The 26648-nt window shown below is 41.6% G+C and overlaps 2 protein-coding genes across 4 annotated transcripts; both read right to left on the minus strand.

Moving 5' to 3' along the window:
• Positions 1 to 132: 132 nt before the first annotated feature.
• On the minus strand, positions 133 to 3623 carry uqcr11 (ubiquinol-cytochrome c reductase, complex III subunit XI). Of its 2 annotated transcripts, none has more exons than XM_069685037.1 (3): positions 3499 to 3623; positions 2973 to 3103; positions 133 to 523 (listed from the first exon to the last, which is right to left on the minus strand). In XM_069685037.1, the coding sequence occupies exons 1-2, from the start codon at positions 3546 to 3548 to the stop codon at positions 2983 to 2985; spliced, it is 171 nt and encodes a 56-aa protein (XP_069541138.1). In that variant the 5' UTR covers positions 3549 to 3623; the 3' UTR covers positions 133 to 523; positions 2973 to 2982. The 2 variants fall into 2 exon arrangements, with proteins under 2 accessions (XP_069541138.1, XP_069541139.1); XM_069685038.1 differs by having other exon boundaries at positions 133 to 540.
• Positions 3624 to 5157: 1534 nt separating this feature from the next.
• tcf3a (transcription factor 3a) lies at positions 5158 to 26267 on the minus strand. 2 transcript variants are annotated; one of them, XM_069685194.1, is made up of 20 exons: positions 25885 to 26267; positions 22382 to 22478; positions 21975 to 22047; positions 16516 to 16589; positions 15835 to 15910; positions 15094 to 15134; positions 14809 to 14944; positions 14340 to 14389; positions 12888 to 12987; positions 12359 to 12495; positions 12077 to 12227; positions 11903 to 11961; positions 11742 to 11814; positions 10362 to 10438; positions 10062 to 10235; positions 9832 to 9931; positions 9609 to 9738; positions 7376 to 7611; positions 6857 to 6988; positions 5158 to 6763 (listed from the first exon to the last, which is right to left on the minus strand). In XM_069685194.1, exons 2-19 carry the CDS (start codon positions 22433 to 22435, stop codon positions 6864 to 6866), a joined length of 1866 nt encoding a protein of 621 aa, XP_069541295.1. In that variant the 5' UTR covers positions 22436 to 22478; positions 25885 to 26267; the 3' UTR covers positions 5158 to 6763; positions 6857 to 6863. The 2 variants fall into 2 exon arrangements, with proteins under 2 accessions (XP_069541295.1, XP_069541294.1); XM_069685193.1 differs by lacking the exon at positions 7376 to 7611 and adding an exon at positions 8952 to 9190.
• Between the last annotated feature and the right edge of the window lie 381 nt (positions 26268 to 26648).

Genomic DNA, 26648 nt, shown 5'->3' on the forward strand with positions numbered 1-26648 from the left:
TAAAATACAGTACAATTACAGAAATGCAAAACAACAACTCAAATATCAGTGAAAATATAAAATATAAAAACTTTGACTTTGCATGTAGAGTAGAAATTACTGCAAGTGAAAAAATGACACACACCCACAATATCAGTTAAATCTCACATACTTTATTTCTCTTTAAAACAATCAAAGAATGACATGAAAGGCAGATTTTGTGAATCATCAACGACAGCACACAGGAGACAAGTGATGAAAATAAATATCTGACCCCAAACTAAGAAGGAAAAGAAAACAAAAGTTCATGTGTCATCTGTTTTCAGGCTCCTTCCATTCAGTTCTCACTGGTTGAGGAAAGTTGCAGTGCCACACCCGGTGCATTAAACAGGATGCTGATGTTGAACAGATGAATGTTGACTGAGCTGCAGGATGAAGATGACGGCTTCCGCTGGCCTGGCAGACAAATGGAGCAGAGTGCACAGTGCCGACTGCAGCCCATCTCTTCAATATTTAAGTCTTTGTGTACAAAAGCAGCGCCGACCTGAGAGGGGAAACAGTCTTTTAGCAACATGGGAAGTCAACAAGTTTAGTTAAACATGACATCAGCATTTCACACATATTTGCCTATTTCTTAATAGAATTGATACTTTATGAAAACTTAATTTCAAAGAATTTTTAAATATCTGTCAACATTTAAAACTGTTAATTAACTTTTTTAAAGTTTAAACACAATTAATTTTAACAACTCACAAAATCTCACATGGACATAAAAGAGTTTCATTTCAATGTTATGTGTTGTGTAACTGTCCCGTTACATTTCTTGGGACATAAAACACTTTAATCTGCGTCTTCACAGCAGTTGAAAGAGTTGAAAGAAGAAAGCGTCAAGAAGTGTCATTTCAGTATAAAATATATAAGATGTGATTATTTCAAAAAGGCACAAAAAATAGGATTTTCCTAAAAAACAAAGTACAGACTAATTAAGAAACAGTCTCTTTCTATCACAGCTTATAATTTAAAAGTCCGTGGTGGCGTCTGTATCTGCAGAGACCTTGTCCCCTAACTGTATTTTCTTATTTCACCGTGTTCACAATGTTTCTGGGCATCAATCTTTGGGCAGAGGGTGTGTGTGGCCCCCAGTCAATAATAGTGCGCAGGATGTTACTGTAGGACATGATTTTATAAAATCTTAGCAACCAGGTGCCAGATTGTAAGGAAGCATCCAAGAGGACAATTCTGGTGTTGTTGAGGTGGGACCAACTTTGTGTTTACAAAGTGCAATCAACAAATCCTGCTTGTTGTGCCTTTAAATCTAAGAATATGCAAACAAGTACAGCAAGTAGTGGTATGTATTTATTAGCTTCTGAAAAAAATACTTTAGTTTTTATCCTGCTGTGGCTGAACAGACATGACTTTTGAAAGGAGTATTTGCTGAGACAGAGAGAAAACAATCCACTGAGGGCTGCCTGTAGTCCCTGGATGGTGGTCTGCCCCTATTCCCATTATTTAGACAACCTGCATGAGAATACAGCTCTTTAGTGTCTTTTTGCTCTTGTTGCACGGGACGGGAGAACCAAGAATGAAATGTAAGCATTGCATTTAGGGATGCACCGATACCAGTATCAGGCGGATACTGAGCTTAAGTACTCGTAAAACTACGCTGATACAACCACACCTGATACCACTTTAAGGCTTGACGTTAGCCTCGTTAGTTGAGCAGTTAGGTGGAGTAGGAGCATGTCAGCGGTTTGTCTAGAGGAGGCGTGAGAAATAGCTCCTTTAACACAAGTTATTTAATAAAATCCTTTTAAACCACAGACGTTAGGAGACAAGGAGATATGACAGATCTGTGCGCTTCTCATGCTCTGTAACCGGCTCAATAAGGTCGTCTCCAGTATACATCCCCACATGTGAATGACATGAGCAGGAGCTGTAACCTGTGATCAGTTCATCATAGTTTATAATAACACAGCGCGGGGAGGACACGGACGTTTAATAACGTTGATCTGTGTGTTAATCACACGGATCTTTCTGTCTGTCACTGTTAAATAACTCCAGTCTGCTGACTAGTTCATATATTTCACTGGTAAACACAGAGCTGTAGAGGAGCATCAGGCTTCATGATCAGACAGTTTTATATCACTTCAGTCCGCGATCGCCCGCTCCCTCCCTCCCTCCCTCTTTGCTTGTGCTCTCCCCCTCTCAGCGCTGCGAGTCTGCTTCTCAGTTTTTTAAAGTCTGATGAAAGTAAATGAGGCTCCTTGTATATTATTATATAGGTCTTCTGGACAGCCAGTACTCATATAAGTCCTCGGTATCGACAAGTACCAAGATGTAAGTACTTGTACTTGGTCTGAAAAAAGTGATATTGGTGCATTCCTCATAGTGTTACACACAGTAATCTTTGACGCGCAGGTAGACGTGTGTGCAGGATTTAAGATCATATTCAATTTTGTAAATTTGCAACAGTAAGCCACATAATTGAATCAATTAAGCTATAAGAGCAAAGGGCCTTAATATATACTTAACATTAATTTAAAAAAAACAAAACCTTTCTGTGTTCACATTCAAACTAACAGTGTTCTGGACAACTACACATACACATGACCATGGACCCATCTGATTGGATTAAGCAGGAATTTCTCAAGATCTCATCTTTTATTGACATACATTTGTTTTGTAATCAGCAGATTTTTGCCTAATCAACGAAAATGGACTAAGCACCTTGAGATAAGACAATAACACAACATCTAAGCAAGGGCTTTTGGTCTGAAGATTATTTTAGTCAGTCTAAAGTCAGTTAAGGTGTAAAGTAGACTTATTCTACATTTGTACAACAGACAGCAGTGTCTGGTTCTGGTTTGTGGCTTTAAAATATATAGTGGTTGCAGGAATGATGCTGTGAGAGATCACTGAGGCAAATACAACTTCGCATGCTGTTATGCCTCCTCCACTTTCTCCTGTCACCTCTCTGCATTCCTCCGACTCACCTGAATGATTCTACTCGTCCTTGTTGAATTTACCGCTGATGTAGGGGACATGACCCAAAAACAATTGCCAGTCTGTGAAGTGGACCAGAGCTACTCCTCCGGCTGTGCCCCATACAGCCAGGGTCGGGATCCTGTGGAGCAGAGAGCGTTGTAAAGATTTACCTAATTATTATTCAAGTAGATATAACCTTAATGCAATTGATGAACATTTAGGGACAACTGTGTAGTGGATAAATTGCTTTTCTGACTTATCTAATGGAAACAATGTCCCTTCAAGTAAGACATATCAGCACCCTCAGAGTTAGCTAGTTTGTAAAATAAAACACGTCTTCAAACTATAACAAATTGAGGCATCTTTAGTGTCAGTTTAACCGACAAATAGGTAAAGTCAGCAAGTCCCCACAGCGATGACCTCGGCTAAGCTAAAAGCTACAGTTAGCTAAGGACACATCCAGATTCTGTCATATAGAAATATTGGCTTTTTTACTCTTTTAACCACTAGTACGATATAAAATAAACATCTTACCATGATTTAGCAATGGCCACATACTTCTGTCCGATAAGTTTACTGATCATTTTGGCTAAATACGTCCTTCTAACACAGGACGGGCCGCTTTAAAAGCTAAGGACTTCCGACTTCGATTTGCTTACTACACTCATTGCGCAAAGTACTTCCGGTGTCTCGAAACAGTACTTCCGGTGTCTCAAAAAATAAAAGCCCCTAATACCAAAAATAGATTATGGTCAATAGCAACTCTTAGCATTTTAGTCAATGAGGAGTTCCGGTCTCACAGAGGCGTCTGAATTAGTTATACGTTTATTTACTGTTTAGATTGCGCTTACATGGGGCATGTTTGCAATATATGCGTGTTTATCCAAGCTGCTAAACACACAATAACATACAGCAAGGTAGCATGCCAGCACAAGAGTTATGACATGCTTTTTTCCTTTTAGTCAGTGTAAGTAAAGTTGCAATGTTTATTAAATTGAGTACAGTGTACTTTCTAGGGAGTGGGAGGCGACAGCACAGCTCATGTCTTCCCTCTAGCGGACAAGTGAGGGTATTGCAACTTTCTCCAGTCCACCATCATGCTCCAGCTCGGTTTCAGTTGGGTACACTGAATACATCATAAGTAAAATATCGAATGTATAAGACATGATAGTAGGGACACTGCAATTGTGTGTTTTTGGTGGAAAAAAGACATTGGATAACCATTGGTTTTGTTATTAAAAATGGCACATTTATTGCTACATTACTGTTATATACACAACAGTTCTCAATATCTACTTTATATATAAAAAATAGGAAACTGGAGGCACTTTGAGGACATAGCCTACATAGATGTTGTCCTCAAACATGAGTGAAGACAGAGATCTGAAGCAGGTCACCTGTTGTGGAGGACAGGAAGGGTCTGTTAACAAAGTACATCAGGTGCATGTTTTGATACGGCAGACACTTCTTTCATATAAAGAAATAAAATTAAAAGTCTTCGGTGGTGACTGTGCATATCACAGCAACACCACGTCTTTCCTGCTGAAAGTCTTCAGTAACTGACAAAGAAAATAATGCTTGGGGCTAGTCCATTGGGCAACATTTGTGACAAAATGACAGGTAGAGGTAAACCAAATACTGTTACATCAGCTTACACCGATAAAGCTGATGAAGACACATCCTACAGCTGTACATACTTTTCAATGCACATACCAGTCAAGGACAAAATCATATTTAACAAAATCAGTTCATAGAAGATGAGAAATTTTAAGTACTGTTCTCTGTCACAGTTCAGGACCAGGTTATTTTTCATCTAACATTTAGTGACACAGACTCTGAAGCAGTCAGCGGTAACAAATGTATCTCTTCATTTAGATGTTCTTAGACACTGTCAGATGTTACTGAAGTATATATGGTTTTATACATCTGTATAATAAAAAAGGTACAACCTAAAAATCCTTAAATGCAACATCACCCATCATGTAGCAGAGAAGTTTTCAGGCACTGGTGAGTAACCATTATCAAAACTCCCAAAGTCAGGAAAATGACTAAGGCCACCCTTTGATTCATTTTATGCTTCATATTGTAACAAAACAGTAAATTCTGTTGCAGATTGTACTCACCACCCCTTCTGCCCCTTCCCCAAACTAATCAACACGCTCATCAGGGAGAGGAGAGGTGTGTGTGGGTGTGTGTGTGCGTGTGTGTGTGTGGGGGGGGGGGGGGGTACTGAAGGAAAATATAGTTTCAGTTCAGGAGAAACTGTCACAAAGAGAGGAACAATCCAATTATAACTGGCCTGACAGTTTTATGTTGAAACAGGCATTTAAAAACAACAAAAGAGCAATATCACAACATGTGATGTTACAGCCAGATCATTTTTTTTGTCATTGCTAACATTTCTAAGCACCTGGCACAAAAGCAAACACCTCACTTTGTTCCTGGAATCTAAATTGAGAGTCATGTTACAATTAAACAATGTAAACACAAAAAGAAAGCATTCCAAATGATAAAAAACAAAACTCATACAAACTATCTTACAAAGTAAAAAATAAAAAACAAACAACAATGATAAATCATTCTACCAAAGGAAGATCCTTATAACAGGCTTGCAATTGTTCAAAAGGAAAAAAAGAAAACACCAAACACTGCTCGACACAGAGCAACAACCACAACAAGTCAGTCAATGGCGATTGAGTAAATTCTCCACAAGGTAGCAGTAACACTCATGATCCCTTTCAATACTCGATTATTTCTGTCTCGTAGCAAAATGTCGTTTATCACAACACAAATTGTGGTTAAGTGAGTTCACCGTGCTGTAACAGCGTCTTTAGGTATCATTCGAAGGGGGCAGGCTGATGTGACACTGGCTGTATTTGAGCCTGAGGGTTCAAACTGACCGCACGGCTGAGAGCTGGAGAGAGGATGTGAGCGGTGATCTGTATCCGCTCGAGTCCGACAGCAGCCTCACAGAGGGAAGGCATCGAGTCTTTGCATCGGTGGTTCGTCTCTCTCCACCAGCCTTTCTACTCCACTCTCATGGCCGTGACAACAACAGATGTACAGGACTTAAAGTGATAAGACTCAGGGATCCACAGTTGAAAAATAAAAAAAACAACCCAATACAAGTAAGAGTCTGTTACTGTGGCACCTTTACAGGCAAAGCAAGAAATTTTACAAACACAGCCAGAGTTACCAGCACATCAGGAAGAGAGGACATCTCTCTGATTGGCCAGTCAGGGGCTGCATGTCTCCAAACCTACCTCTTTAATTCAGTCATCACATGAGAGGATAATAAAGATGGCTATATTAATCTTAACCAAACACTTTTCATTAGGCTCATAAAATATAAACCCGGCTGTCCCTCTTTGCTTGTGAAGAATGTAAGACCTTATTTTCAGATGGGAATGCCAATAATTATCCTACAATACAAATCCTAACTCTGCTCACGAGAGCAGTTGATCCAAAAGATTTATTTGATCCAAACAGTTTTGCTCCCAACATGTAAAGCAATTCTTCAAATGTCTTACAAAAACACGACCATAAGAATGTCCTTATGTCCAAATCAAACAGCCTCCAAACCGATGTCCTTGGTTCGAAGTATTGTAAAGGTTAATAAATGTTTTCCTCTTTCAAGAAGAGTGTGCTTGTTACTTTTGTATCATCGTCAGGAATGTGGCCACCTGCCTTGTCAGTAATGAGGTGTGTGTGCTTTCCAAAAGTTGATGAACACACACTGAGATGCATGACAATGATAGATTAAGGCCACGTGTTCTGAGGGCTGTACAATCAACAGGAACTGGAAGAGAAAAGGAGAAAAAACTCATTATCTTTCCACAAATGAAAACAATGTATTTACTACATCATCCCAGAGCACAGACTGTAGACTGACCTGAGAATTACATATGCCCATCTCCTCCCAGACCAGGGTGACCCCCACCAAGCTGCATCTGGGGGTCCACGCCTGAAACTTTTTCCTCCTCTCTCCTCTTGAGGCAGGCAGCCTTTGGGTTCAAATTACGCTCTTTGGAGAAAGGACACAAACATAGATTAAAAACAGTACAAAAGGAAGGAAGCACTTCAAATCTTTTAAGACATCACACAGAGGTTAGAACACGAAAACCATCAGTAAGAGACAGGGGGAAACAGGACAGGGGAAAAGCGAGGCAGGAAGATGAAAAGTAGGGTGAGAGCTGCAGGCGTTTGGCAGAAAAGCAGGGATGTACTTCCTCAATGATTCTCCTTCTCTTCTCCATTTTTTCAAAGCAAAGGGGAAAGCCAAAATGGATGCTACACAGCAAGTGAGAGCAAAATTAAGGAAAAGATTTTCCTTAGGGTAAACTTTGTCCAGTTATGCAGGAGAGGGTTGGTTGTCTCAGTGGATCAGACCTTCCTATATTGGCCGACCTACCTCGCACCTGCTTCTCCAGGCCCAGTATGACCTGGACGGCCTGCTGCAGGATGATCAGCTTGGTCTGGGCCTTGTCGCTCTGCAGGTGGACCTGACACATCCTGCCCAGCTCTCTGAAGGCTCCGTTAATGTCGCGCACGCGCACCCTCTCCCTAGCATTGTTAGCATGGCGGCGCTCCCGCTCCCTCTGCTCCTTCTCCTCGGCAGTCAGGTTCTCATCAGTCACAGTGACACCGCTGCAGCCAGGAGGAGAAGGGGGGGTTGGAGGGGCTGGTTAACAATCCCAAATCACAACCCTTCCTGAGCCTAGGTTACAAGTTTCCACTAAAGCTACATTTATGTGCATCTTTGAACAATGCAAAATTAAAGCCCAAGACAAAACCAGTGGAAATACAAAAGAAGATCCCAGTGGAGCGGGCTGCAGGGGAGTGAGCGGACGGGTGGGGGTTAAACACCATTTTGTCTTAGATGTACTTATAACTAAAACAAATGGACGTATTGATGCTGGGGTTGAACAAGCGCGACACTAAGATATTTGAAGCCAAGAATGAATATATGAGATCAGAATACACCATTTGAGAATAGAGTTCTAATAAATCTAATAAAGTAGAGATCCAACCATTAAAGATCTTTTTCGGGTCATTGGGGTCCAGGATGGAAGTCGAGGGAATGTGTTGACTGTCCAGCAGAATGAGAGAAGTAATGAGGAGGGAGAGAGAGGAAGCAACACCCTCTGCCGTTACAGAAAGAGCCACAGGGATAAAAAGCTGAGAGGAGAGACTGAGGGTATTGTGTTAAATACATCAGCAGTAGATGTATTTATCTGAATGTGAGAAAGAAGAGCTCTCTGTTGCCATCTGTAAAAAGAAAATGAAAGAGGACGGTGGGACGAAGGGATGGAGAGGGTGTCTTGAGAACAAGGTGGCACAATGAAGGGTTAAAGCTTGAGAGGCTTGGACATGCAGTATGAAGACACTGCAACAGAGCTGACGACGGGTTAGGACACATGACAACAGACACAGCTTTCATGCCGCCAGTGAGTAGAAGGCATTAGAATGCTGAAATATTGTGTTTAAGTTAAAGGACTTCATGTTTAATCAAAGCATACTGAGGCAACAGTGGGAAATGAGCACATTAAAGATGTGTTAATACAGGTAAAGGATGAGGCAGACAGACATGTAAGCATTTTCACAGTGGAGACAGACAGCCAATTGTAAGATGAGGCAACACATACTGCATCAGAACAAACAGCAGCGTATGTGTTACCAAGGGACCAGAACCTTAGAGGATGAACTGGAGAATGGGCATGTCTTAGAAACACTCGCACAGCTTCACTTCCTCATCACAAGCCCTCACTTTTGATCACTTTTAGGATGTAATGCAAAAAGTAAAATACTTAAAAGTATCTAATAATGCATTTTTTTCACCACCATAAGTGGAGTAAAATATATTTACTTTAAAAATACTTTAATTGGCTAGCAGGACATTAGGAGCTGGGGAGTGAAGCCGTGTGGGAGTTTTATTTTGTAAAGAGGCCCTTCCCATCCTCTTCCTTCCTCCCTGGACACCTACTGACCTCTGACTTGCTGCTCCAGGTTGAGTATAACGTTAACGGCCTGTTGCAGTACGATCAATTTGGTCTGTGGTTTCTCATAGCTCATATGGAGCTGACACATGCGGCCCAGCTCCTTAAAAGCCTCGTTGATGTCCCGCACACGAAGCCGCTCGCGGGTGTTGTTTGCCAACCTCCGCACTTTCTCCCGCTCAGCCTTAACCTCCACTGGCAGATCTGGATCGTCTTCCTCGTCATCCAGACTGGCGAACAGCCAATGGCAGATGAGGAGGGAAGGAAACAACAGTATATATACAGTTCTACAAAGGTTGGACACACCAGAATATATTTGGGCGTTTTTTGTGGAGTAACAGTAGTAATCGTTACAATTGTTGTACTTCGATCTTTTCCTGGATATGGATTAAGATTTTTGGTATCTTCTGTCTTAAAACATCTAAATAGTAAAAGGTATTTTGGTCATTTCTTCTTTCAAATGTAAAAAACAACTTCAAGTGTTCAACTTAGAAGAATATATTCAGAACTGGTAACTTACTATCGCCTGTTTGGATCTACAAAAACGTATTTCCTGACTCTGAATAAACTTTGACTCTGAATTGAAAAATTGTCTGCCATGAAATCAAATACACTAAAAGAGGAGACAACAGAAAAAGTTTGAGATACCTTCCTAGGTGGGCGCTCATGTCTTTCCTTTCATCCTCTGACTTGTCAGTAATGGAGCAGTTCTCATCATCCTCCTTGTCCTCTCGTTTGACATCAGAACCAGTGGAACGACTCAGGCTGTTGATCAGGCCTGCACAGAGAGTTCAGAAACACACCGAATGAATAAGACACAAACAGAACATGAAAAATGGATAGAGTTGTACAGATCAACAGGAAGTCTCACTTGTAAAACCTTCAGCCTGGGCAGATGCAGGGCCGTGGTGCCCGTGCAGAAGTCCACCACTAGATGGCAGACCGACAGAGTCCTCACTGTGACCGGACATCTTCAGGACAACAATTAAACATGTTCAGTGTTTCAATTATCATGTAATTAGTAAATACACCATACACAAAAGCAAATAAACTGTATTCATTTGTGGACAGACATCCTGTGCTGCTTTCTATGTATCTCACCAGTCCGGGCAGGCGACTGGCCAGTCCCAGGGCTGCGCTGGTGAAGGCAGCAGGTAACCCGAGGCCAGATGAGAGCAGACTGTGCATCTCAGCCAGACCTGGTCCGCCTTGTCCGCTGGCATGACGCTGAAGAACGTTGAGGGCTTCGTCCAGACGGTCATCCATTTTACTCGGCTATAGAGAAGGAAAAACCAGCAGAGGGTGATGAATGAATGACTTTGGCATCATGTGTTTACCTCTTTAACAATCGAAGCTGCAATTCTGACATGAAAAAGAAAAAAAAGGGAAATGTTGAATCACCATGGACTGAATGCCATCCTCAAAGTTGGGTGAAGGTGTGGCCTGGCCGGAGGAGCGAGTCCACTGGGACGCAGAGCCTGGAAAAAAGATCACAGGGTTTTAAGGATGCATTTGTCCCTGGATCAACTGAGCTGATACTAACACAATAACACATAAGGAATGCTCAGTAGTAGATGTGTCATACTAGTGAGGGATATGCCTGAAATGGAGCGTTTTGTGTTTTAGTCACAAACAGAAATGACTGATGCAACTGGGCCTTGAGCTGAAGCTGGTCTCCCTACAATCAGCCATACTGTCAGACTTTGTGAGTCCCATCTGTCAAACAGTGCACACATGCTCAACCAAAGTTACAATGAAATGTTTAATAGTTTTAGCCATCCAAAAGCTGATTATATCTGTTCTCCCCCCTTCTTTTCCCACTATGAGCTAGCAGCAGTACTTTGATGCAAGACGTGTGTGTGTGATGAGCTCACTCACAAACTGAGTGCAGAGACAAATGGGGAAGTGACCCCACCCACATTTTATTTTTACTGTGTTTTCCCTTCCTCTCTCATAATCTATATTTGGACGTGTGTGTGTGTGTGTCTGAGAGATCAAATCAAGGTTAAGCTGTGGATGGAGGAAGAGGAGTTCAAAACTGGTGCAAGGTTTTAAAAAGTGAATAATATGGATGTAACACCTACACAAGGACCCTTTGAATCTCTGATAGCATTCAGAGAGATGAGGCATTTCTCAAAAGAGGCATCTGCTGAATCAGATGACCTCAATGTAAAGATAGTCTTGAATGTCAAACGTGTCCCCGTTCTATGTTTGTTCAGTCGGCACAAGAAAAAGGTCCGAGTGAACTCAGTGACGTGAGTGAAATCTGGGTTATTTTAATTCTTTAAACCAATCAGATTTAGAAGTTGCTTTGCCATCATTTCATTTAAGATAATGCTGTTAAGATGGTTTTTTTGTATGTAGCCTTTTAACTGGCTAATACACAGTTTAAATACCTGGTAGTTTGTATTTAGGAAGATTTCCTTTCAGCTTCTCAGTTCACAACATCGCTTGTCATTGTTTCCAACATCTGTCCAACTGATGTCAGATGATTTGGCCAGTTTACAGTCATCCATGTTGCGATTTTAAGGAATACGTTTCAGTGATAATAAACTAAACAAAGTAATAATCCCCACATACACACAAATAAAGAATATAAACAAAATGTTAACTTCCACTCTTAACCCAATATAAGGAGCTACATTGTCGCCAAGGACCATTCAGGCTTAGTAAGAATGACAGCAACACATTTTTGGAAAGACAGTAAAGACTCTTTTGTTGAACAAACAAAACTACAACAGCAGCCAGGTGACCTTGAGGCCTTTGGAGATATTTCCTCACCTGATACAGCCTGGGGAGAGCCAGAGGGAGTCGACGGGGACGGAGGGAAGGCGGAACTGTCTGAAGGATAGATCTGGACACAGGGTTTTGTTTTTAATTAACTTAAAGGCACCTTCATATGTGATGTGATGTCAAAGAATATGTCATTTCATACTACTTACAGATGCCAGGGCTTTTCCAATCTCATCACCTGAACTTCCAGGTACTGATCCTCGATTGGCTTTAAGGGAAGACAAAACAGTTTCATTCGATCTTACGCTTGATAAAAATTCTGTTTAAAGCTTCTTTAAAATAAAGAGCACTTCTAAGAATAGAGCACACATTAAAGGGTTTACCCATAATGGTGTCACTGCCAGCGATAGGGGGTGTGTGGCTGGGGACTCCGAAGCTGCTTGAGCCGGAGTGGAAGCCAGCAGGATGAGCCCCGTTCACCTCGCTGCCATGCAGGGGGTAGTTTTGGGGAGACAGGGGCAGTGGCTGTCGTTTCTTGGAAGCAAAGACATCCAGTGATTTAATTGCACAACTAGAGAGAAGCCCTCAATGACACATCAGTCAAAAAAGTGTCAAAGACCTCATTATGCCAAAACAAAAGTCCAAAGTGAGGAGGCAGAACTCACCAGTCTGTCTTGGGGGTTGATGGCAGTAAAGGGGCCATGCTGACTCAGATGGGGGGAGTTGCCCAGCATGGCAGAATAACCGGGCTGAACCATCGACCGGGCAGAGCTCCACGGATCGGAGGGTGGGTGGAGGCCGTCTGTCGGGGGGCATCCAGCAGAGGGGGAGGTGGGGGGACGAGAAGGGCGAGGGATAACCAGCCACAGGAGATGAGAAGACAATGAGGGCCACATATGAGACATGTCACATTACTGTGATGACTTCATTCGACTGTGATGCACTATTCAGCACCCGGGCACCACAGGGTGTTCACTGACATACGGCTAAAGCACATAGGTTCATCTGGACTTACATAAGAGTATTAGGCAGTTCATTTCACAAACATACTTGCAATAAGGGAAAAGTCCAGGTCACTATTATGTGTGTGATATATTGAACCGCATTTAACAACAAGTGTCTCAGTCAGACTAAACTTTTCAACCCACACAACAAACAAGGAGAGGTTCTGAAGGGAGTGTTGCTCGGGCTGACCTTGCATGTAGAATGGTGGTGGGTAGACGTTTCCTGCCTTGGAGGCTGGGTAGCCCGCATTGTCCCTGTTGAAATCCTCTCCTGAGGCTGATGCATAAACCTACACAAGATACAAAGACAACAAAGGGAGAAACTGTTGAGCTTAGTGCTTGGAAACTTTGTCACAAACCACTTTATTACTTTATAGGCCTGTCTAACTTGAATTTCACGCACTACATAACATTTTTCTTTGGAGATACTCATGAGGAAGTTTCCTGGAAGCTCCCGTGTAGTTAGATTGTGACTACAAATTAACTTTCTTATAAACTTTGATCTACCAAAAAAAGGTTTAAAAACATTTCCTTTAAGTATGTTTTCCTCACTAGGCTTGAAACCATTTTTACTATCTGGTTTTACTACTTAATTCAATAAGCAGGCTGTTGCAACATGTCTGCAGACTGGAGCACGGAGTATTATGTACTGAATGTGCAGCGTCAGTTATTTCATTGAGCTCTATCTTCCATCTCTGTAGGGCTTTTACATACTATCCCAGAAACGCACTATGAATGGTTTACAAATACATAATTCACACGCACAGTGCGACGTGGCCGCACAATGGGAGATGCAGTCGGACTCGGTGCATGGTATAATGGGTATAAAGGAACCAATGTTTTGAACCACCATGTCTTTGTCAATCAAGACTATTCGAGGCAAAAAGCAAGCATCAAACTGTGTCTGCAAAACTCAAATCCAAACGGACTGAAGTTTTCTTCTGTAATTTGATTAAACAGAGAGAAAAAGGAGAGGGAAAAGAGGGGAGAGGAGAAGAGGGAACGGAGAGATGCACTCCTAATTACTGAACCATCTGCCGAATCCTGGACGGCAGCCAACTCCACTGGCAGCTGGGATAGAGGGATGGGGGAGGGAGAGAGAGAGAGAGAGAAAGGGGAGGGAGGCGGCGGGAAGGAGAGGGAGGCGGAGGGAGGGGGGCTCGCAGGGTAGAAAAGAAGAGGAGGAGGAGGGGGGACAGAAAAGAAGAGGAAATGGGGTGCCCAGAGAGCGAGAGTGGGAAGGGAAAAATGAGGTGGAGTAAGAACCATCAAACCCCAGGATGAATTCCCTCCAGCGATCTGACGAGCACACTTGGCAGAGGGGAAGAAATGTGGCCATAAAGTAAAGGACCTACAAATACGACACACTATAAATACATACTGCAAATGAGTGACTGGGTGAATGAGTGGCTTTCTTCCCCCCCTTTACTTTTTTTTTTTTTTACTTCAGCGGTGCAGATACACAGCTGTAAGAGCTGGATGTCCTGTATAGCAGTCGTTTTTACCACTTTGCAAGCCAGGGAGAGGCTCAAGCTGCCAAATGGAATGTGAAAATGGGCGTGAAACATGAAAACACGGACTCCCGTGGAGTGACTGAGGTATAGGGTTCAGGGCTCAAGCGTTTGTGGATGCTCGTACTCACCGAGGAGGGCAGGCCAGGGGGCACCTTCCTGATCTTTTTTGGCTGTGACTCTGAGGGGAGGAGGACAGAGAGAGATCACATAAGTATGTCCACACACACAAAGATGTTCACTTATCGCAGAAGTGAAAGTACCAACACCATGAGGGGGATTCGTTTATGCAGCCGCCTTTCGTCTGAAGTCCTGCTGAACCAATCCATCCATCTGTCTTGTGACTACTCATTAATGCCTCATCAAAAGGTATTCTAGTCTGATGTTATTCACTGACTTTCATCTTAGAGAACTCAGTGATTTCACTCTCTTTAACCAAGCAGAAGTGAGATTGCTCATACACTTTTAAAAACCTCAGCAGGAGAAGTGATTATACACACTGCCTTAAAAATAAATCAGAAGAAAGACGTTCTGTCTGAAATGAAATCCTGGATGACTTTCTGTGTTCTTTGACTCTAAAACAGTCCTTTACTATCTTACCGATAGGGTCCTGTGAGGGTCTCCTGCGAGGGTTGCTTCCCTGGTAGGAGGAATAAAACTGGGTGTTGGACTTCAGGCCGGATGGGGAAAGTGCGTTGGGACTGGTCATGGGTATCTCACTGGGCATGAACCCCGCCTAAAGATGGCGTAAAAGAAAACAAAAGCTTAATTAGAGTCAAATTTTAGTGTATAATAACATAAAGAAAGATGGAGGGACAGGATTCAAAAAGAGCTTTGGGAAGAGAAGGGATGGAACTGTAGCAGAAAACCTGCCTACTTATTTACCTGTGTTGCAAATGACGAGTACGGTCCTCGCTCAGCTTTCCCTGTTTGGAGAAAGGAATATCAAATGAGGTCATGATCATGAAAATTGGGCTTTTATGTCAATATTAAATCTCAATCTGGCCATTCTCCTTTATCCACGTGGGTGCCTTCCATCTGCTGTGTGAGTCTATATGATGATGTGTGGTATTTATGGCTGCGGACAGCAAAACAACAACAAATTGGCCCATTATAAATGGTTCAGGGGCAATTGTGCCCAACCTCTGTCCCCCTCCCCTGACAGTTAAACAGAGGAGAGCTATAGTCCACCCTAGTCCCAGGGGAGCGCCTTGTTTGTGCATGGGTGCCCTTTACATCCCCCCCCCCCCCCCCCCCCCCCCCCAAACCCCCTCCCGCCCTGAACACACGAACAAACCCATCCTCCACATCCTCCCTGATTACCCCGTTCCCTTCATCCACTGCCACCTAAGCATAAATATGGTTTGCCCTAAAGTGGTACATTAGTGTCTAACCGGTGAGCGGCTGCTCTCTCAAACAAACAGCCCATTGTTCTGGCTCAGTCACACAGTCCACTGAAATAAACTTGTGTTTTTCAATCAGCACGTTTGTCCCTCATATGGTCCTATAATTAGAAACACTAGCCCCAAATTTCCCAGATTCTCTTTGGTTTTCAAAAAAAAAAAGACGATGTGAAAGTGGTGGTGAGAATGCTTCAACAGCTTAGTTCAATTTAAACCTTCTTACCAACAATCCCAGATCCAAATATAGGGGCAGAGGCGATGCCCTCCTGCTCACTGTAGAGGCCTTCTTCTCCATAAGCCTAAGGGAGGGACAGCAGAAGAAACACGTATTCATTCTCTCTTTGTTTTGACAATTTCCTGAAAATTCAGTTAGCATTTGTGCAACTTTTTGATAGACAACTTATGGACTTATGGATAAAAAGTTAAGGCATTTTGGGCTGGAGTAGATTCACTACCCTGTGAGATATCAATAGATAAATGAGACAGAGTAATGCTCATGACAGAGCTGTTGCACAGCTCCCGCTCAAAAGACGATCTTCATTATAGTGTGTAACGTGTGACGTACTAGCTCTTCATTAAACAGCGTGGATGTGGTTCTTCACATGTTAAATACCTTTACATGTGTGCAAACCATCTCAATTGTCAGTGAATTCCTTAAATCTGAGCCGTCTCATCAGTCAGGTGTATTAAACTAAAGGTGTAAATCCAGGTGACAACTTACTATGCACCTATGATCAGACTGGTGCTATGTCAGTAGTCAAACACAGGTTATTCCTTTACATTGTACAAGTGGGAAAATGTTTAAATTACGTGATCATCAAAATGAAAGCTAAATTTAACTCAATCTCACTGGCATAACATCTACATTGCCAGATTCAATGTAGTAAGCACGACAAAAACGTACCCTTCCTTGGTTGAAAGACGGACTGTTCTGTTGTCCTTGCCCCCAGGGACCGGGCCCACTCCTCTCATCCATACCTGGAAGACAAAGAACTGGGTTAGGACGATAATTCACTAACAGACAGATACATTAGTAATAGGCATTTATGCTTAGGCTCTGCAAAACTAAGTCTAACTTCCGAGAAGGATGAAGTTGACCTGCTTTGATACAGGTTTTTCAGGCTGCTCACACTAACCCCCATTGAAGAGCTTCACTTCACAGCTCACACAGTGACAGCATAGTGACAGCACTGTCACATAGCGTGGATATGAGCTGTAGGAAGTTTGAATAATTAACACCCAGTATGAGGCTCCCAGAATCATCGTCGACATTCTTCATTCTCCCACTTCCCTCCTTTACATTTTCCATGGAAACAGTCATTCATCGCCGTCTATTCTCTCACATGTGGCCTACACCTTTGCCTAAATGCAGACGCAAGGTCTCAGTCTTACATAGCTGACACACGTTATCCGTGGCCAGCGTGCTCCAGCTTTCAGAGAGGTGACTGTGTTTGGAAGGAGTGATTTTAAAGATTGGTGAAGCAGAAATTCCTGCCCGTCCCCTTTCTCTCTCAATCTCCTCTCAAACTGCAACACAGCATCTCTGGGGGAAAGCTGAAGCTTAATTGTGTGCCAATTTGCATAATTGTGCATATTAATGAAGCTCAGCTCTATGAATATTCATATTTTTGTTTTGTTGTCTAATTAAAAAGCGGAGAGGGGAGAGGGGAGGGGGGTGGAGGCGGGCTAGAATCATGACAGGATCAGCAGTAGAACAGAATGATGGGTCCACAGCGCTGAGAGCTGCTAGATTGCCGTGACAACTGTGATCTATACGCACGACACCAGCAGAATAAGAGATGAAGGAGACAATGTCTTGTCCCCTCTCCATGGCTGACTGTCACTCTGCACGTCAATCAAAGACGATAAAGAAAATGCATGAACCATTGGTTTCCGCTGAACGCCATCAGCATCGAGCAGACAAGAAAAACCTCCAACTCAATGTTTTGTGTTCGTGACTGCATTACAGTTCTGCTGAGATGTGGATTAGAAGGAGCAGCAGAACTGGCAGAAAATATTTACCATTAACTGGATATTCAACTAGTCCGTTATTAATACTTATGATAAATAAGCTGGTTAGCGTATTAAACAAACAGCCATATAAAATGTGTCTTCAGTAACAAAGTGGTCACACCTACATTGTCAGAACCTACTCAGAACCTTGCAGCACGAGGATATAAAAATACAGATTCAAAGCTAATTAGCGAGGCAGGAACATGTGGTATTTTTCTCCCCCTTCAGCAGGACAGAGGACTGGGAAAAGAAATGCGAAGCGTCACCATTCCTTCCACAAATAGCAGAGTGTATACTACATAGCACTCTGCAGAAATCTCCACATCTAACTGGTATGAGACTCTCCCTTTCCAGGCACTCAGGTGCAGAATTAACAGGTGTTAAGTTTGAATCCAGTCACTAATCTAAAGGAATCAATGGATTGTGTGGAGGAAATAATGGGAGGATTATTCACACCTGAGGGGATGGAATTATGGGATAAATGTTTAAGACATGGGTGAGTGGGTTTAAGATAAACTTAGAGGCATTAAAAAGTAATTTCAAGTAATGTTAATGGACCCACTTATTATTTCTAACTTATAAATCTAATGATTAGAGGATGAATAGACTTCAATTTTGATTATTTATAAATGTCGGCTTGTGTTCAGAACTGCTTCCATGAATCCTGATAACTCTATTTAACACTATATATTTATATAGCAGTGAACAATAAACAGACATATACTAGATATGGCAATGAACCTAACAGATCCGATCACCATACTAACGTACACACTACAGAGTTACAATGTGGGTTTATATATTATCTAGCGCCACAGCGTTGGTACCTTGTCTGAGTGACTGCCTGCCTCACATTGTTCTAATTAACAATATGCTTTAGTTTTAATGGGACACCATGTTACTTTGATGCCTTTATTTCACATGCTCAGCTGCATCCGTTGATAAGAAGTGAGGAGGAGTTTTTAGTTGACCACAAATCAGCTAAAGTGAAACAGGTACCTGGCTGCATGTGGGGGCACATGTTAAAGAGGCATTGTTTACTTGATCAGGTCACTTAGTCCGGAAAACTCAACTCGAAGGGTTTTCCCCTCTGCACCACTCCGCACGAAATGTAAGACCCCCTTGAGGTTGTTTTCCTGAGCTTTGCTTTCATGTGGTTGAACGAATATGTCTCCTTACTTAAAATCTTTTAACAGTCAGCATCCTCTCTAAACAGAAAACAGATGACAGAATGTGACCCTCTTTATAATACCAGCATGTCATTTTATTCATGACCAACTTTTTAATTTCAGTTTCTTATTTAGTTTGATGAAGAGAAAACCAAAGAATGCACTCATACAAGGACCAGAAAAGTGCAGATAAGATGTATAATCACGGTCTTTGGTTTTATAAACAGGAATTATAAACATGTTTGAAACACATGTTTGATTTTATGTTCTCAATAAGCACAGTTTTAGTCAAAACTGTGCTTGGAAATGTTTGTTTGCTTCCTGACTATCTCCTGCAGGGGTTCTTTGAGTCAGACTCACTTTGTTATAAAACACATTTTGACAACATATTAAGTAATCCTTTGTCATTTTGAGAAATCCTTTCCATTAGCACCTGTAGAAGTGCCAAAACCAATAGGAAACGATGAGTAGTGCTCTACTCAGACAGACTAGCAGCACTGGAAGGAGAAAAATGAAGAAAAGGGTGAGTAACAGCAGACAAATTCTCTGGTGAACCCCAATGCACTTCTCCTCCCAGCATGCAACGCCCCTTTAAGCATGGCTAGTCTATAATTACACAGGAAGAGATACTGGGAACAGACAGCCGACCTGAGTCATAGGCTTCATGAGCAAAACTCTGGCACATACATTGACCAAACTTGCAGACAAGCCTTCGTTTTTACAGGAACGCTGCCCCAGGCACCTATAACTGCGTGTGCTGCTTTGTCTACACACCTTCTTCCTTCCCCTGGCAAAGTGAGTCACAGAGACACAAAGCATGATGTCAGATCAAATCTCCAGAGAGCGAACACTGTTAATGAAATAGTGAACAATGTACAATAACACAGGCCTGGTTGTTTTAACCTGTGAGTCACCGGAGACAACTCAAACACACAACCGTCCTCTCGTCCACTAACAATACCCCGACCCTTGTGTACAGTTATATGCGACACCAATTCTAGTTTCAACAGAAAACTCTACATGTAATTCACACACCCATTTAAAAGGATTGAAAATGCCATGCAAATTTTAAACTTCCCCCCTTCAGCATGTGAGCCCAAACTAAAGTATAAAAATAACTTTTTGGATTCTCAGTTTCCAGAGAGCGAAAAAAGAAAGTACATATTACGTGAACTGACAAGTGAAAAGAGATGAACAGGCAGAGATAATATCTTCAGCGACGACTCTAAAAGGGAGGCTCCCCATGTGTGGCTAACACATGTTAAACCTTTACATATCCAAAACCATAACCATACTGGGGGAAATGGCATCTTAAACACGGAGCAGCTGTTCCACAAAAAGAAGGAATACAGTTTGAGCTCTTTGAAACGGATCATAAGCAGCATAGCATTGTTTTAAGTTAGAAAGACAACAATTATTTACATGAGCAACTCTACAACTTATAGCAATCACTGAGGTGCCTTGTTCTCTGAAATGATCCTTTAAGAAACATGTGCGTATCCAGCAGTACTGCCCAGGAGTAGTTTAACAGCTGTCTGGCGAAATAAGAAGATTTGTACATGCAGAAATGTCAAAATGACAAGTAATAGAAAGTTACACGCTGTTCCTTGACAAACAACTGTTTATCCATCTGCTGAGCAATTCTATGCAGCTTCTCAGCCTACAGAATGGATTGCCAGATACAGGCACTGAGCACAGATTTGTAGTATTTTGTACAGGGCAAATTGTACCCAACCTAGCAACCTCACTCTTACTGCAAGAAGTGTCCTGTCCTGTAGGTTTTAGCCAAGACATAGCTACAGCACCTGACCACTCGCAAGTCCATTCATTGTGTTTTTAGTGTACAAAATTTAAAAAAAAAGTATATGCTTTTGAGATGTTGGATGGCATATATTATAGGCTAGCCATTTCCCTGACAAAGCTTTGTATTCGACTCCTGCATCATGAACTACTTCTCCATTGTTTCTTCATTTGATCAGTGTGTTCAGTTTGGCTACATTAGACCTGGAATGTACAGAAAGGACAGATGGACACAGCCGAAAGTGGTGCAGGAGTTCTGTAAACATAATCATTCATCCAAAAAAGTTTGACAAGCCCCATAACCTTCGACACTTAAAGGATAGATTTTTGGTGGATACATTTAAGGCGGAAGGACAACGCAAAGAGCAGCTGTTGGGTTGTTAACAGCGGGTGTCTCTTCTGTACACACACACCTTTCAGTGACAAAAGAGAATGCGAATGGCTCTCAAGTGAATAGAAGAAATAGAGCCCCTTAATACTCCACCCTACAACTGGTTGCTTGTCTTTCATCTTAACTTTAAAAACATATTTCATTTTTACTGCCAGACTTGCAGATAAGAGGGTGAGAGAGAAATGTTTAGACATGCAAGTGGATCTGCTGCAGGAAAACAAGATATGAGCAAGCAGATATTTTTAAGCCAACTACTAACACACCAGAAACAGCACAAACTAAAAGAAACACTGTTATCTTGAGTGTCTCTGAGGCTCTTTGCTTATAGTGAGATGGATATTAGCTCGAGGTGAAAATTAGTTTGTGAGGGGGGTGAGCAGGGTGCGAGATTTCAAGACAAGGGAATACACTTTGTCAAAAGGTAAGCAGAGGAGATTCATTGAGCTGCTCCCATCACCCCACCCCACCCCCTGCCTTTGTCCTCAAGTGATTGAATGGCAACAGCTGAGAAGGTGAGGGAAGGGACACCTGCAAGGCGAGGATGAAGAAGTGTAGGAGACGACGCCTGATCTACATAAAATAAAGGAAACCTGGCAAGTCTTTCCCAGGGTTTCCTCCAAGAATCTGTGACCTTAAACACGATTCATGACAAGGAGAGAAGAGGGGGGACCATTTCCTTCTCTTTTACCATTAAAAACACCATGAATGAAAGGGGGGGGTGGAGTGAGGCGACAAGAAGTTCTCAAACTCCCATGCTTTACTCTAAGGAGATGTAAGAAGAGCTATAAACTAATAAGGACATTTTACAACCAGCATTAGGTACGAAGATGGAAGTTTAATTTTCAATTCTTTATTTTATGTACATTTTTTTTTTTTATTAATCAGATCTAAAGAGTAGAGTGTTTTTCTGTTGGGAGGCAAAGGAACAGAAGGCCAGAGAAAAAAATTTAAAGAAAGTAGACAAATGTTTTGTTTTTGTTTTTGTCTTACCTGAACCTCCAAATTGACTGCTGGCGAGAGTAGTCGGCCGGTTCTTGCCGTTCGAAACTGGAGGCTCAAACATCTGAAATAACAAATAATAAACTGTAAACAAACAAGTGAGAGTCCATCTAAAACTTTGCTTCTTCTTCATTAGGTGGTAATCTTCGATCCCTTCCTTTGTAGCCAACACCTACAATGGGCATGAAGCAATATTCACATTCCAGCGTTTGCTGAGTGACTGCTAAAATTGAAGTGACGCAAGGCAACAACAATCTTGTTAAAAATGTGGCTGATGTAATTGCGCTGCAATCCTTTTAAACCCTGACCAACTGACCCACTCATGGACGCCCTGATATTCAATCACATTTCAACCTATGTGGAAATTATTATAAAAATGATTTGCAGAGGAAACTTACCGCGCTAAAATCCAGCAAGTCGTTGAGCTCCTTGTCTGTTTCCACTGCAGCCATTCTCTGCTGCTAGTCACTTGGGCCTTTCAGTCTCAGCGAGCGGCTACAAACAGAAGTGAGGACAATGTGAGTATGTTTGTAACATGGTTAAATATTCTGATGAGCAACAGTTCACAGCAGCAGAACAAGAGATTCCTTCAGTCAAGTATCACTATCAGCCTGTTATCTCAGATATGTGACAATACTTTGGGAATAAACAGAGCTTTCTATAAAATATTGATAAGAAAAAGGGAGGGTGACACAGGTTTTTGCTAGAAAAATTTATATTTTATAAACATAATTTTGCAAATTAGTTATTTTCATTGTTCAGTTCATCATTCTTATGACTTTTTGCATGCCAGTGGGTAAGATATAAGGACATAACGTTGACGAAACAGCTTTGTAGACCTGGAGCGATCACACAAGCAATCAGGCAGGTCTCAAACAAACCCAGTAAATTATACTTAAAAAAGCTCACATGGAAATTATTACCCAAACTGTCTACTCAAAACAGCGAGCAGGTCTGATTCAATACTGAAACTACTGTGTTATGGTAGCGATTCAGCTAAGCAGTTTTATAATGAAATGGGCAACTGGACACTAGTGGTGTCTTCCACTTACATAAAAATAAGTGGTTTAGATTATATAGTTAAATTCGAGATTTGTTTAAACCTGTCTGAGTGCTTGCGTCGTTGCCTCTTGTAAAAGTTGTCACACAACACGGGACAATGACTAGTCTTACATCACAATGTCAATCTAATATCAATGTCAGCACAGCTTTACACAGTGGATAATGATTCAGGTAGATGACTCAAATCTAATCCCTGCAATCACAGTGAATACAAAACCTTCAAACTACCAGGTCAGCTTTTCATAGAGAATAGCTCAGATTCAACTAATCTTTCTTCAAACTACCAAATTAAACATGAATAACTAACGCCTACCGGGTTAAATGCAATAACCAGCCTAGTATTAAATTTGTGCAAAACCATAAGACAGAAATTAAAAATCAGTGAGTTCTAAGAGTTCCCCTGCGAGCCCACATCTGACATAATTCAGCCACAGGCCACACTGCACTCGTTGTTTAAGTAGGGCTCTGGACCCAGGCAGCTTCCTCTACCTCAAAAACCAACCTGCTCTAAGATCTCTTATAAAAAAAAAAAACTTCCAGGGTAATTACACAGCATGCTGGATAGTCAGTGTACTGTGTGACCAGCCTGTATCAAAGCAAATGCAAGCCCTGTGTGTAAAACATTTCAATAAGTATCACTTTTACATGTGTTTGGCAAACCAGCAGAGACACTTTGCAGTAAATGCGCTGCAGTAAAAGCAAGCTGAGAGAAAATCATAGTGTTGGGATTTTTTTTTGTAGTCAGAGGTGTTGATTAAACTCAATTTTGAAGCTGAAGTTTGTGATCAAGCAGACATTTAATGTCTTTGGTGTCCCCCTGAGTGAATACAGTTTTCCTGAGTTTCAAATATGTTATCATTATTTTAAAGGCATTTTTTCTATCTCATATTTTGACAGTATTTAGGATTGATACATCCTCTGTTTACCTCTAAAACTGGCTTACCAAACATGGCTTACCAGACATATTAACACAAGGTATTCAATTCATTAGGAGTACCAGCAATATTCTCCAAATTTTTGTTGCATTAATTGCTAAGATTGCAAAACTACATGCAATTGTATGCAGAGGTCTGTCTGACACTGGCATTAGGTCACTTAAAGGGACATTACTTTAAATAATACAAACCCTAACTTTAATTGTTTATTTAAGGTCAAACAAACAACTGACAAATGTCACATTTATACAATCTTTTGCATTTTGGCTGTTTCTCTTATTTTATCTATGGTTTTGTTCTGTTGGAAGTTAGTTAAGTGACAAGGCCGTAGTTTTTTCATGACCTCAAGTTAATTTTGAAAATGTTAATGAGAACCACTTGAAAAACTATAATAATTTTGAAGGCATGACAGAAAATACACTTTTTTTCTGAAACAATAAAGTAAAAGGTGACCTAGAACTATTCATGACAAATACAAACACATTAAAATGAGTCTCAATTTAATGCCAATATTGTATGCATTACAGGAGTGCTTCTTTAAATCAGTGATACTCCTAAACAAGTATTGCCTGTAATCATACAACTTTGACAAAAACAATAAAAAAAACATCTTTGTTTACACTAACTCATAAAACCCAACAGCTGTAGACGCGAAAGGATCCAGACATTAGATTAAGTCTAACGGGTAAAAATGGTATGTTAATGGTGATACAACGGGTAATAACTACGCAATTAACGACTAAAAAGAGCTGTGTTATAGCATCAAACCAAGCCACAATATTTTGACACTGCATAATCTGGTAATTTCAGCCTCTCGTTGAGCTGAGGTCAAAATGGGGGATAAGTGTTTAGCCCCTCCTAACAAATGGAAGTTGCATACGCTTGTCTTGAGCACCCCCACCTTCGGCCTGCCCATTTGGGGAAAAATAAAGTTTTAAGGCAGAAATAACCACACAACATCACATATATGGAGTCAAATAAGAAAAAGCGTGTTGGCAGTGTCTGTTTCCATGCCTCATCTGTAAGTTAAAATCCTGCGGGACGTTTAAAAGGACCTAAAAAACCTGTTGCCTGCCCCTCACGTCGAGCAGGAGAATGGGGGCACTGATGAACACAAAGAGTCGAGGCACCAAAGTTTCAGTTTAGTGGTCAAAATGCAACAAAATAAGATAAAATGTATATTTTTCAGTTTAATGTCTTGTAGATAATACATTTAAACCATGCTGGATGTAGTAAATTCAGCTTTAGCTGCATTCTTGTGTCTTGTTACAGTGGTGGGTTGTTGTTGGTAGAGGAGGTGGAGGGGGGTGAAATAACACCCCAGAGTTATACTTTTATATGGGTTTCACTATCATTGCACAATGTTGTGGTTTTATGTTGTATGTAGATTTCAAGGGGACTAGTCTACAATAGTGCAACTCTATAATCTTAATAACAGGTGGAAGGGACTGAAATTTAATGCACAAAACGGACCGTTATAGTTACAACTAATAAACGTCTGTCTGATACGTCAACGATTAACGGCTAACGTTTAACGGCCAACGTTTAACGGCTAACGTTTCTTTCTTTAAAAAAACCCTACATACTCATATTACGGACATCTAAATTCCGGGGGAGCTAACTCACTCTGGTTATATGCTAATATGCCGTAACGTTATAGCGCATTGAAGTGAACAAAGAAGTCTTTTCCACACATAAGCTGGTAACACTCAGTAGTAGCACTGCAGGCTCGCTCAGGCCGAAGGGACGAAAACCCGAGACCCCGCTTTTCCCGGCTGTGCCACTCGGTTACAACTTGAACGATGCGTTTAAAACTTGATCATTACTCCGGTAACAACGCGACAGACAACTTCTGTTTCACATGCATATGCTTGTAATGAATGTGTATTTAAATCCACAGTTACCTGAATTCAATTATGTGGCATCCAACAGGGAGAAATCAACGGCTGGAGTAGAGAGAAAAACAAAGTTAGGGATAGGATCCTTCCCCCCGTGGTCCGGACTGTGGGCTTGATGAAAATGAGAAAAGACAATATGAAACACTCCTCCGCCGCCTCGTCTGGTTGTCGTCTTCGTCACGAAACTAAAAACACGTCTTTAAAGCAAACCATAACTCTTGTGTTACCCCGTTTCCGTATTGTTAGAGAAATTGTAACCATTTCATTTTCCAAGTAGACATTTTAACAGCCTCCACATTGTCGGTTCCAAGAATATCACTCCGCGGTACAGCCTACAGGAGGACATGGACGCTGAAACATCAGCGGTGTCCAATGTCAACTAAAACGAAAAAAACCGAACGAGGCACGTTTCGACAAGCTTTGTATTGACGCGGATATTATCTTTAATACGGAGAAACGTCACTATTTTATAGCTGTAAACGAGACACACAATGGTCGGAGAACCGCCGTTTCGCGGGGATCTATGTCGACTGGCGGAGGAGGACAGCGGAAAGCCGAGCAGAGCGGGGCTGTAGAGGATGGGATGATAATATCAGAGGGAGGGCCAATTGGATACGACGAAATTTGATGGGCACGTAGAACGACCAAATATGTTTCATTATCCACCTTTAGGGCAGTCTCTTTTTGCCTACAGGCTCCGTGCACTTTAAGTTGGCTCTCAGCTACAAAAAAAATGTCCGCGTCTGTGAGACAGAGAGAGATGGGAGTCC

The sequence above is a fragment of the Semicossyphus pulcher genome, unplaced genomic scaffold (assembly GCF_022749685.1).
Source record: "Semicossyphus pulcher isolate SPU_LCO1_2020_fin unplaced genomic scaffold, fSemPul1.0.p SCAF_7, whole genome shotgun sequence".
In the NCBI taxonomy this organism is placed as follows: Eukaryota; Metazoa; Chordata; class Actinopteri; order Labriformes; family Labridae; genus Semicossyphus; species Semicossyphus pulcher.

What these genes read in the sequence shown, in the direction of transcription:
- uqcr11 (XM_069685037.1), bottom strand. Translation starts at nt 3,548, where the DNA reads ATGATCAGTAAACTTATCGGACAGAAGTATGTGGCCATTGCTAAATCA. An exon ending in GTGGCCATTGCTAAATCATG is followed by an intron (nt 3,104 to 3,498) that starts GTAAGATGTTTA and finishes TCTGCTCCACAG; the next exon opens with GATCCCGACCCTGGCTGTAT.
- tcf3a (XM_069685193.1), bottom strand. Translation starts at nt 22,435, where the DNA reads ATGGCTGCAGTGGAAACAGACAAGGAGCTCAACGACTTGCTGGATTTT. An exon ending in ACTTGCTGGATTTTAGCGCG is followed by an intron (nt 22,048 to 22,381) that starts GTAAGTTTCCTC and finishes TTGTTATTTCAG; the next exon opens with ATGTTTGAGCCTCCAGTTTC. An exon ending in ACCCTCACAGGACCCTATCG is followed by an intron (nt 14,390 to 14,808) that starts GTAAGATAGTAA and finishes TCCTCCCCTCAG; the next exon opens with AGTCACAGCCAAAAAAGATC.